Source organism: Muscardinus avellanarius (assembly GCF_963383645.1).
Source record: "Muscardinus avellanarius genome assembly, chromosome: 6".
NCBI lineage: Eukaryota > Metazoa > Chordata > Mammalia > Rodentia > Gliridae > Muscardinus > Muscardinus avellanarius.
The window spans coordinates 83,913,598-83,926,157 of NC_137791.1; the positions used below are offsets into that span (position 1 = coordinate 83,913,598).

The window sequence follows — 12,560 nt, forward strand, 5'->3', positions numbered from 1 at the left end:
AATAAATTCTCACACATTTGTTAAAAAAAACTCAGTAGCTAGATAAACATCTGGTATAATTGTTTTCAGTGACTGTTTAAAAATACAGGAGAGGACAATCCAGGGTAACATTATTTAATAAGATGAAAATTAGATAAAAGTCAGAATTGGTTTCTTTCCAGAACATAGGACAAAAAATAATAACTACAATTACAAACAGAAAAGTTAATATATGTTACCTCTTTCTAAAACTAGAACTGTTTTTAATATACTTTTATTGGTATATTGTAGTCTAGAACTGTGCTATTCTCTTTTTTTTTACTTATTTTTAATTAATCTGCTCTAAATGAGTACCCCCAGAGAACTAATATAGCTGGGTTACAATGCTATATGCTTTGTATATTTTAGTTTCCCATTTTACAGAGAAAGAAACTAAAGCAAAGTTAGGTTATCTTGCTAATATGACACATTTAATAAAAATAAAGCTATAATTTGAATCCAGGAAATCTTAAATTATTGTATTAATTTGTCTAATCTTCTGCTGTTGCTTCTGCTCCATTATAATTTATTCTCTGCATAGAAACCTAAATGAATTGGAAACACATAATTTCTTTGCTTAATGCCATCTGACAATTTCCCACAAATTCCAAACTCCTTACTATAAAGCACATGACCCTACTTAAACTGGTCCCTACCTCTCTCTCTGACCTCATCTCATAGCCTCATCCTCACTGACAACTTTCTATCCACAGTGACTTACTATGGTTATTCCAATAAACATATTTGAGTGCTTCCCAACACAGGGCAATCGGAGCAAAAACTGAACTTAAAGCTAAACATATAACAAAGACTTTATAGAATACTACTGTAAAGAGAGAAAGGCCAAAACTAAGTCTTAACTCCATTGACACAAAAGCCAGTAGAGTTTTTAAAGGCAGAGATGAAAGGGACAGCTTAGGCTATCTGTAAGTGCTAAGTGGCTTTCCCCATAGTAAGGTAAACTTCTTGTACCTATATACCTTGGAGCAAGGTATCCACTGAAGGCAGGTTCCCACTCTCCCATAGAAACTGGGAGGTAAGGCTGTTACCTACTTTGATGCTTATATTTCAAAGAAATATCATTCATGTGCTTGAGAAAGACAATTCTTGGGTTGTAAAATTGGCAAGAGTTTTTTTTTTTAAAGATTAGCATACACTTAAAAAGAAAAGAGAAAAATTTTTAATTATAAGTTTTATACAGTAAATGATGTAAGGAAATATCAGGGCCTATAGTCAGGATAAATCCTGTCAAAAGCTTAATGAAGCTAAAGGAAACATTAATTCTATCTTGGCCAGTGCCTTTGCACTTGTCCTTTCTTCCTGGAGCATTCTTCCCCTAGATCTCACCATGATCCACCCTTCTTTTCATTAGGGTCTCACTTCTTTGTGAGTATGTAGGAAGAAGGGATGGGTATTAATCCCAGAGACATTTTGCCTCTGAACTACACCCCCAGCCTATTTGTTTGTTTTTTCTTAAGGTAGGGGTTTGCTAAATTGCAAAGTCTGACCTCAAACCGCCATTCTTCTGTCTAAGCCTCCCAAATACTGAAATAACAAGTGTGAGCCATGGCATCTAAGAGGCCCCTTCTGAAGCTGTCTTACTATGAGAATATAAACAGCATGAGAGCAGAACCTTGTTTGTTTGTTTGTTTGTTTGTTTGTTTGTTTATGGTCACCATAATATATTACAATAATAGGAGCAGTAGAGTTCATTACAAAAATATTACAAATTTCAGATCACTTCACAGGGCCTACTCCCATAAATATTTAAGAGTGAATTTTAGTTTAAAGAGTGGTCATTTTTAAATTTAATATTTGATATAACCAACATTCCCAGGTCAGTGTAACCAAATGATAGAAAAAACAACTGGATCACACTGCATATGTCCCACAAAACAATCACAATGTACAAAATGTGCATATTTCAGTTTACCCTATACAAAAATGGCTAAATACATTCCAGGTAAACATGTTACATTAAGAAATAGTGAGCTGGGCGTGGTGGCACATGCTTGTAATTCCAGCATTTGAGAGGCTGAGACCAGGGGATTGCAGTTCGCAGACAACCTCAGCTACTTAGTGAGACCCTCTGCAACTTAGTGAGAACCTGTTTCAGAATAAAGGATAAAAAATAGGGCAGGGGGTATAGCTCAGAGGTTGAATGCCCATGGGTTCCTTCCCCAGACCCATGAAAGAAAGCAAGCAAGCAAGCAAGCAAGAAAGAAAGAAAGAAAGAAAGAAAGAAAGAAAGAAAGAAAGAGTACTAGTAAGAAATTGGTACTCAAAGGAAAAAATGAGAAAATATTTTCAACATGAACACATAAAACTGAAGCTGGAATAGCTCAGATATGTAACCCATTCGTCTCTACTAAAGTTGGAGTTTGGAGACTGTGTTTTTATATGTTGATATAGCTTTGTCACCTAGAACTTTTTCTGACATGTTTTCAGTCTAATACACTTTTGTTAAATGAATGGATTAATAAACAGAAAGTTCAGGAATGGAAATGAAGACTGCCTATGGAAAAAAATCACCAATGTTTGTCCTATAAAATTATTTTATGAGTAAAGAGACAGTAAAGGTTAACATAAATTTTAGTTCATATGTCTAGTTATAAAGATTATCCTAGGACTCTAATGACATCACAATAAGAATGTGTGTCTATATTTAATTTGGTTTTGGAGTGTTTTTTGAAAAGTTCAGAGTGACATCTGCGGTTTTGATTGGGTTATTTGTTTTCTTAGTGCTACATTTCTTGAGTTCTCTGTATATTCTAGATATAGTCCTCTATCAGAGGAGTAGTTGGCAAAAACTTCTCCTGTTCTGTTTGCTCTCGGTTGAGGTTCTTGATAGTTTCCTTTGCTGAAGAGAAGCACTTCATTTCCATGCAATCCCACATATTGATTCACTGTTTAATTTCTTATGCCTTTGGGGTCTTGTTGAGAAAGTTTTTACCTTTGCATATGTGTTGCAGTGTTGGATCTACACCCTCTTCAAGGAGCCTCGAGGCCTCTGGTCTAATTTCCAAGTCTTCTATCCATCTTAAATTGACTCTTGTGTAGGGTGAGAAAGTGGGGTTTATTTCCATTTTTCTGCATATGATTAACCAGTTTTGCCAACACCATTTGTTGAAGAGGCTTTTTTCCAATGTATGTTTTTGGCCCCTTTGTCAAAAATCAATTGTCTGTAAGTGTGTAGATCTGTTTCTGAGTTTTCTATTCTGCTCCATTGGCCTATGTATCTGTTTTTGTGCCAGTACTATGCTGTTTTTTATTACTATAGCTTTGTAGTGTATTTTAAAGTCAGGTTGTGATGCCTCCTGCATGGTTTTTGTTGCTAAGACCTACTTTGGCTATCATGGTTTTTTATTGTTGTCGTTGTTGTTGTTGTTGTTGTTGTTCTAAATGAATTTAAAGACTGAGTTTTTTAATTATCTTAGAAAAGTAACTGAAATAATAAAGCACTGTATGAACTGAGAAACTCCTGGACCTTGGCTATGGTTTCTATCTTGGCTCACAAGTGTTATGAAGGACTGAGTGAATATTTTCAGGATATTTTTAAGTTACACAGAGCTCCATGTAGTTATTTCAAATGTGCAAATGCAGAAAAATGCATAGGAAGAGGTAAAGAAGCACAGAAATAAAGAGTACAACAGAATAGACATTCCATCAAATAAATAGTAATTATCACCTTGGAAAGAATAAGGTTTATACATTTCCATCTTCAAGTAAAATGACAATTTTAGTTTAGCATTATTGCTCTGTCATGATTTCTAATGGGTAAAGAAAACTGCCCCACTATTACAAATTATACCTCAATTTTAAAAAGCAAAATAATAAATGATTTTCTCATTTACCTGTTGCTTTTATTTAATCACTTTAGCCCTTCCTGCATAATCCATAGTATATTGCATAGGTATTTTATATTAATAAATAATTTTTATTTTGTTTAGTAGGAAATTTTCAAAATACCTCTATATGCATTGTAATATGGATAAAATCTATAATGGTGCAAATAAGATAATCATCAACATTTTTATTGGTACATTGTAATCATACATCTTAATAGAGTACAAGATGGTAGAGGCATGCATGCACACATCACTTCACATTTTAGAGATGAGTAAACTGATTTCTAGAGAATGTAAATAGATCACTATGGTTAAGGAGTTAACAAACAGTAGATGAAAAATAAAAACTCAATTCTCCTAATCTACATCATTACTGCTTTACACTATGAATATAAAGTCCCTTGGAAGGAACTGGGATAGTAAACAAAGGGTAGAATAATTCTACTTTGATAGTTTCTTAACCTCTTCTTTTTTAGAAACTCCCTATTCCTCCCACTAAGAGCTATAGAGGCTCAGTAATAAAAGCATAATTCATTTATCTGTTTATGTTTTGCAGCCAAGCCAAAGGGAAAGTGGTAATACATGCTGTGCTGAAGTTTAGATCCTGTTACAAAAATAATGCAGCAAAATTTTGGGACAGGGTTGAAACCATTTTACGTGAGAAACTAACGGGACAAACTGGGTCATTAGTTATAGATGCTTCCTCATTTAAAATTTCAGGTAAGAATATGTATTGTATGGAATAGTATTCATCTTTTAACTTGAATATGGTGTTTTGTCATACAAATGAAAATAGCATTCCTTTCTTTAAATATTATTTCACATAAAATGATAGCTACCTTTAGCCACTATTAAAGTAATTGGGTGGGGACCCAAATAACATTTGTTTATAAAACAAAACAATAAAATGGCCTTAATCTGGTGGCTTATTATATAGTCCATGATACCAACTTCAGTTTAGGTGTCTCAAGAATCTAGTCTCCTAAGTTCCAGAATTCGTGGATCCTCTTTAACATCAAACTTACTCTTTGATATGCCTTTAGTAGAACTTGTCTCTCTCGCTGTCACTTACAGTCTAACTCTTAATTTTGATCACCTAACAAAATTGTGAAAGCCTCTAAAAGGTAGGATTAACTCTTCTTTTATTCCTGGAATAATGAGCATATTTCAGATTTGATTAAAATAGCCAACAGAAGGCTTAGCTACTGGTTATCTGCTAAAAAGGGTTAAACTAATCTAGACTAACAATTCCTTGATGCGACAAATTTGGCCAAGGGCAGAAAAGCATTACTACCCTTACAGTCAGGGTAAAAACATTTAGGGAAAAGAAACAAAACCTGAACATACCTCTACTGGATAAGAAGCAGTATGTTGTTGAAACATGACTTTCCTCAGGTTATTAGATGTTCTCTCTTTCTGACACAGCTTACCCTAAGTTTAGTGATGTGTGTGTGTGTGTGTGTGTGTGTGTGTGTGTGTGAAAGAGAGAGAGAAAGAGAGAGAAAATAAGCTTCCAATTTACATAGAATTTGCTCCAAAGATATATTTTTAGAAACTCACATACTAAAATTATGAACTCAAATGTAAAAACAGAACATTATAATTCCAGAATTTTTCCAAACTTTAAGAACATTATATACAATCCCAGGATAACAGATGTTTTTGGGGGGACCTCTTCCAGATGTATGATTTTTCCCAGTAATTTTGTTAAAATGCCATCCTAGACTTTTATAAGGAGCAGTGCTTGTTAAATTTAACCTGTTTTTGTCTTAACCTCTATGTGTAGTTTAGAAACTCCCTGTCCTTCCCTCTTCTCCCTTTTCACCTGTCATCAGAAGCTAGTTGACTCATAAAACTGACTAGGGTTTCATGGGTACAGGAGCAAACCCAGCAGCTGACAAAGGCCATCCTCCAAAACAATGCTTGGCTCAAATTCATAAAAGCTCTCACCACGATGAATTGTTAATCCTCACTGTCACCAGGTGAATGGTCTATGCCACATGGAACCATGAAGTTGATTTAGGCAGGCAAAGTAACTGTTATAGCACTTTATTGAATATCCTGACCTTATTATGCTGACTAGTTGATTCAGTTACTTAGCAGCTGCATGTAATATGACAAGGTTGTGAATTTTATTTGCATACACGCTGCATAAGGTAGAGGAAGGTCACTACTTCCTACAGCTCTGACTTAGACATTACTAGCCAGCATATAAGTAGCTGAATATAGTGCCAGTATTCTATATTGTAATGCCTAGAAAAGGATAGTTAAGATCATGGATTCTTCTTTAAAGCCCTATTAGATCTCAATCCTGGTCCTCTATATATTAGCTGTTTGATGTTGAACAACTTAGCATTTCTGTTCCTTGGTCTTACCGTCACATCATGGGAATAATTTTTTTTAAGTATCCCATATGGTTGTTGTGAGAGCTCAAAGGAGGAATATATTATATAAAGTTTGTTGTAAAACAAAACTAGTACAAAGTATCATTAACTGTTGAGCTTTTATTAGGAGGAAAAAAATAACTCAAAATATGTGTCCCAAAGCCCGGTGTGGTGGCACACGCTTGTAATCCCTGCGCTTGGGAGACTGAGACAGGAGGATCACGCAGGTTTGAAGCCAGCCTCAGCTATTTAGTGAGGCTCTTGGCAACTTAGTGAGACCCTGTTTCCAAATAAAATATAAAATTAGGGCTGGGAATATACCCCAGAGGTAGAAAGCATCTGAGTTCCACCCCCAGTACCATAAAAAAAAAATGTGTCCTATGGACTATAGATTTACAACTCAATATGATAGACTATCATTTTATCAATAGTTCTGTCTCTAACTTTCCCCTAAATTCAGGCTGCTCTATGGGTGAAGAGGAGTAAGTGCAGACATTTCTAAGGAAGAATGTACTCTCAAAACACTAGTAGAGTAGGAGCAAGCTCCCATCCAAAACTAACCACTTTATCTAATAGAGTCTTAGTTTCTTTGTCTTTAAAAAAGAAATTATGTTATCACATACATCATGGTGACTTTTTCTCTTAGAATAAATAAGCACATACATCTAAAGCATTTAGCAGAGTACCTGCATAAGTCAAATACTCAATAAATACTAGCCAAGACATCTCTCTATATATCTATATAAACATATAGATATGTAGATGTATATATATATACATATACATATATATACATATATATAGTACAAAGGTGTATTTTCCCAGCCACTGCTGTTATTCTTCTAATAACTGAATACTTGGATGTCCACTGCCCAACCAACTGATCAACTGATAGATGACATATGTACATGCTTTTTATGTATGTATTCAAAGCAGGACAAATAAACCCATTTAAAGAGATTTTACAAACCTCAAAGGTGAAAAGTATATTGCTTCTGTAGAAATAAAAAATTAATTAAGTAAAATGTTCATTAACATTTCAGCACTTCATAATTATACCTAACTCAGAAAACTTATTTTATATAAATCTTGGTTATTATAATACTAAATCATAGCTAGGCATGGAGGTATACACCTGTAATTTCAATACTTGGGAGGCTGAGAAAGGAGGATCTCAGGTTCATGGCCAGCATCAGCTACTTAGAAAGGCCCTTCACAACTTAGTGAGACCTGTTTCAAAATAAAGAACAAAAATAGAGCTAGGAGTATAGCCTGGAAGTAGAATGTCCCTGGGTTCAATCCTCAGTAACTCAAATATTAATAGTATTAATAATAATAATAATAAATCATAACCACTAAAAATGTTTAAGTCATCTATTACTGGCTTAGTTTACTAATTCATTTATTGAAAACTACTAATTCAACATTAACTATGACCCAGGATATTTGGGTAAAATTCCATCTTTGTTTATGCTAACATTAAATTCATTTTCTTTTTCTATGCATATATAAAAAATAAACTTACACAAGAATCTTATTTGATGATTTTTTAAACATCCTATGATTTATTAAGACTAAAAGCCAGAATCTCACAGAGTTACCATTTAGTAGTTCTATTCTCTATAACTGCCACGTGTATTAACTTATATATCCCCTATAAGCATCAAAATCAAGAATAGTGTAAATAAGTTACTGATTTCTGGTTCAGAGAAAGTGCATAGGAATACATTATTCAAGCTAGGCGTGGTGGTGTACGCTTGTAATCCCAGCCTTTGGGAGGCTAAAACCAAAGGATCACGATTTGCAGACAGCCTCAGCTACTTAGTGAGGTCCTCCGCAACTTAGTGAGACCCTGTTTCAAAATAAAGAATAAAAAACAGGGCAGGGGGGGGGGGCTTGAAGGTCAAATGCCCCTGGGTTCCATCCCCAGACCCTCAAAAAAAAAATTCATTATTCATTGGATAGTGAACATTTTGAACACTTTAGATTTGGAAAATAAAATCAAGATTCAATGAAGTAAAATGATTGATATCCAGTCCAAAAAAAAAAAAAATCTGGGCAGATCCAAGACTTGAATTCGTGTCCTCTGATTCTAATTGCACTGAGTGTGTTCTATACACTTTTCTCTGAGATATATCCCGAGTTTTTTTTTTTTTGAGACAGAGTTTGCTAAATTACCCATATTGACCTCATACTTGCAGTCCTGCTTCAGTCTCCCAATGAGCTGTCTCTACACTATTTTTATGAATACGTTTGGGACTGATGGCTGTGTTAAAAATCTGTTGAAGCTAGAGATTTCAAGTTCCTAGTGGGGGAAAAACTTCCTTCTTTCTCCAAATTTGTAGTTAATCATTCAAAATCCAAATATTTTAAACTGTGCCTTTGTTTTCTAGCATAAATGAAGTATGTAAACCCACATCTAATTTAAAGAAATACTAAGGATAAAATAAACTGTTTCAAAATACTAAGTCTAATAAGCAATTATGAAGTAATTGTACACAAATGCCTTGGTAGACACTATAGGGAATTCAGAGAATATGCTTTCTCTCTCAGCAAAAAGCTCACTTGCACTTAAGCATACATTAAGAGTTAGTGAATATGAAATGAGAGGCATAATTAGTATTATTGTTTCACAAATTCATTTTAAGATTTTCTAGTATAAACAATTTGATGTGGACTGGACCTAATGCTATCATCATTTAGTAAAGTCAAACAGCAACATCAAATGAGAACAGCTGTAAACTTTTTTCTGTAGACATAAGCCCAAAGCCCGATGTTTCTCATTCCCTAGGTCTTTACATCTTTACCACAACTTTGGCCAATAATCCCAGATGAGATCAGACACTCACCTCTCAAGAAAGCTCATTCTTTTCCTTAAGAGCACTTCTCTCAACTCCTATCATATCACATTTTTCATATAAGCAGAGGCCACATCCATTTTTACCCACCACTATATCTCCAGAGCCTAGCACATAGCCCAGTATAAGGCAGATATATAGCAGTTCAAAATCGTTTGATGAATTGTTAATTTCATGATATCCAACCTGTAATTGATAATTGTGATAGGAGAGAATATCACTTTCAACTAAAGTTCTTCAAGAAAATGAAGCCCTAAGAAAATGGCATGGTGACTATTATTTTCATTTCTTCCAAAGGCAATACATAATACTGTTCCAGGCACATAGAAATTTGTTTGTTTCATAAAATGGCTATCCTTGAGCCAGTGTGGTGGCACGCACTTGTAATTCCGGCTGTTGGGAGATTGAGATAGGAGGCTCAGTTCACAGCCAGCTTCAGCTACTTAGTGAGATCCTTTACAACTCATTGAGACCCTGTTTCAAAATAAAGAATAAAATATAGGGCCAGGGTGTAACTTAAAGGTAGAATGCCCCTGTATTCCATCTCCAGTACCATAAATAAATAAATAAATAAATAAATAAATAAATAAATAAATAAAATTGCTATCCTTGGATTTTGGAGCTCAATTCTTTTGCAGAACCCCAATCGAGGAGGGATGGCAGCAAGTGTAATTCACTAGAAGACATTGCTACCTCCAGATTTAGGATATAAAGAGTACTTTAATTATTAAGATCCATAAATATAGTGTGCAATTTCATTTCCTAATTAGTCCTGAATCCCATAAAAAGGGATAATGTTAGAATGGTACAGAAACAATCAGCATATCTGTAGTGTATTTGTTGAAGAAAGATCAATGTTTTTCCATGAATTCTGAACTTATGAGATCAGATGACTTTGTAATCAACCATTTAGCATTAAACTTAGAAAACTCTTTGATAGTATATCTTTCTTTGTCCATGAAAAAATTATTTCCTGGAGTCTCTCAGATGAAATCAACTCCACTGATTTCAATGGGAAGATTTGTTATTCTCAAGCCCCACAATTTATATTCATTTATGTTTAAACAATATCATATTCCTTTAAAATAGAAATGACTGTATCAATAGTTAAGATTAGGTATGTCATCCCCCTTTATTATTTTATGAGTTCTTATATGATCTTATTAAGCTACTTTATAGCTTAACAAGAACATGCATGTGATAGTTAATGTTTATGTAATTCAAACTTCAATGAAGGAAGGAGGAAGGAAAAAAGGAAAGGAGGGAGGGAAAAAGGAAGAAAGGAAGGCAGGCAAGTGATAGCTCACATATCAAGCAAGTTAAATCACAACATGATGCTCTTGGCTATCACTACCATAAACTATAAATCTGTCAGCTGGAAAGAGAAAGGAGCCAGACACTTGATGTACCAACTACAAAACTGCAAAGATGGCCACGTGGTGGTTCTCTTTTAAAAGCTCTGGAAGGAAAAATCCAAATGTTTGTAAAAGCAATGTCTCATATGCTAGAGTGAGGATTTTAAATGAAATGTTCTATAAAGTTGAATGCTCATAACTTTAATAAGCATATTTAAGGGTATGACTATCACTTGTTTTAAAAAAATAATGATCACTTCCCCCACAAAAATGCCTTGTACATAATAGTACACTCAACCTCATGAATTGTATTGGTATGAAAATTATTTTAAATGCTTACTCTAGATCATAATTGTCTAAAGAAAACTTCAAATTATATATAAGTAATAGAAAAATAACAAAGACTTTCCTATACAAGAATGATGCTCCCGACTCACTGTTAAAAGTATTGCAAAAATGCCAGGCGTGGTGGCACATGCTTGTAATCTCAGTACTTTGGAGTCTGAGACAGGAGGATTGCAGGTCCTCAGCTAGCCTCAGCTACTTAGTGATGTTCTTTACAGCTTTCTGATAGCCTGTTTCAAAAGAAAGAATAAAAAATATGGCTGGAGGTGTCACTCAGAGGTAGAATGCCCCTGGGTTCAATCCCCAATACTGCAAAAAAAGGGAAAAAAAAACAGAGTATTGCAAAAAGAACAAGGAGGCTTAGCCTAGCATTCATTTGAGAGCACTTACCCAATACCAGAATATGGATTAAGTTACTAAAACACAGCTTTTTCATTTGGCTTGATTCCGACGTGGCTTTGTTTCATTATGCCTTAAGCATGAACCAACTGATCATTCTTTGACAAATGATAGAGGCCATTTTTATGAAACATGTTATTGCCAAAGAGTACTTTCTTAACGAAGAACCAATTTTCAGTTCTAAAAATCTGTTTTCTCAGCACTCATAACTCCCTGGAAATAAGTCTTTCTAAATAAAAAAATTTCTAAATAGATTAGATTTTATATTTTTAACAAAATATAAACGTTCTTAAAATTATTTTATGAAAATTTATTTCAAACTCAGAACCAACTTATCTGACATCACTAGGAATATTCATTATATATAGTGGATATTGCTGTGCACTGCAGGCATTTGGGGGGATGCGGGGTTATCAACACCTTCACCAAATTACCCCAATGTCTGGGGTTTTGAATTCTCATATTTGGTTTTTATATCTTGTTTCTTTTTCATCCCTCATTGTGAACCAGAATTCCTGCTGCCACTTCTAGTTTTTCTGCATTCTTTCCTATGATCTTTTTTCTGCCTTCTTTTAGTTAATTTTAAATACAGTAGTTTGGATATAAATATTAAAAAAGCAAATATCTCTTAAATGGAAGTGTCTTGGATCCTTTTATTTAAATGCATACGTTTTCAGCGAATTGACTTTTGGCTTCTCAGACACCCTGGTCTCCTAATTCTTGACTTTACTACAGAGAAAATGTTATCAAGTCTCCCAAAACATGTGTAACTTTTGGTGTTTCAGAATGTCTTTCCACAAATCCAGAAATTAACTTAAAATGATATTTTCTTAAGTATTTTACAAATGAAAACTTAGCTTAGAGTTTTATTTTTTTTATTTTTTATTTTTTAGTGGTACTGGGGTTCCTGGAAGCCCTTTTACCTCCGGGCTACACTCCCAGACCTATTTTTTTTTTTTTAATTTGGAAACAGGGTCTCTTAAGCCAGCACGGCTGTCTTTGAACCTGAGTGATCCTCTTGTCTCCGCCTCCAAAGCGAGGGATTACAAGCGTGCACCACCACACCCGGCTAGCTTAGAGTTTAAAATATTTATTTATATATGTCTAATACATACAACCATGTACTAGATGCTGTATGGATACTTTAAGAAAGTATAAGGCCAGATATGGTGGTGCACGCCTGTAATCCCAGTATTTGGGAGGCTGAGACAGGAGGCTCACACAGGTTTGAAGCCAGTCTTAGCTACTTAGTGAGGCTCTATCTCCAAATAAAAATATAAAATATGTCTAGGAGTGTATCCTGGAGGTAAAAGGCCTCTGGCCCCATCCACTGTACCACAAAAAAGTATAAAT

At 34.5% G+C, this 12,560-nt stretch overlaps 1 protein-coding gene across 1 annotated transcript in view; it reads left to right on the forward strand.

Moving 5' to 3' along the window:
* LOC308264396 (transmembrane protease serine 11C-like) overlaps positions 1 to 12,560 on the forward strand; it is a gene marked incomplete at both ends in the record, with an annotated part of 73,797 nt that overhangs the window by 39,297 nt on the left and 21,940 nt on the right. Inside the window, one exon of the mRNA XM_080697621.1 lies at positions 4,423 to 4,586. Within this exon, the coding sequence (XP_080553747.1) occupies positions 4,423 to 4,586 (164 nt within the window). The remainder of the gene's footprint in view (positions 1 to 4,422; positions 4,587 to 12,560) is intronic.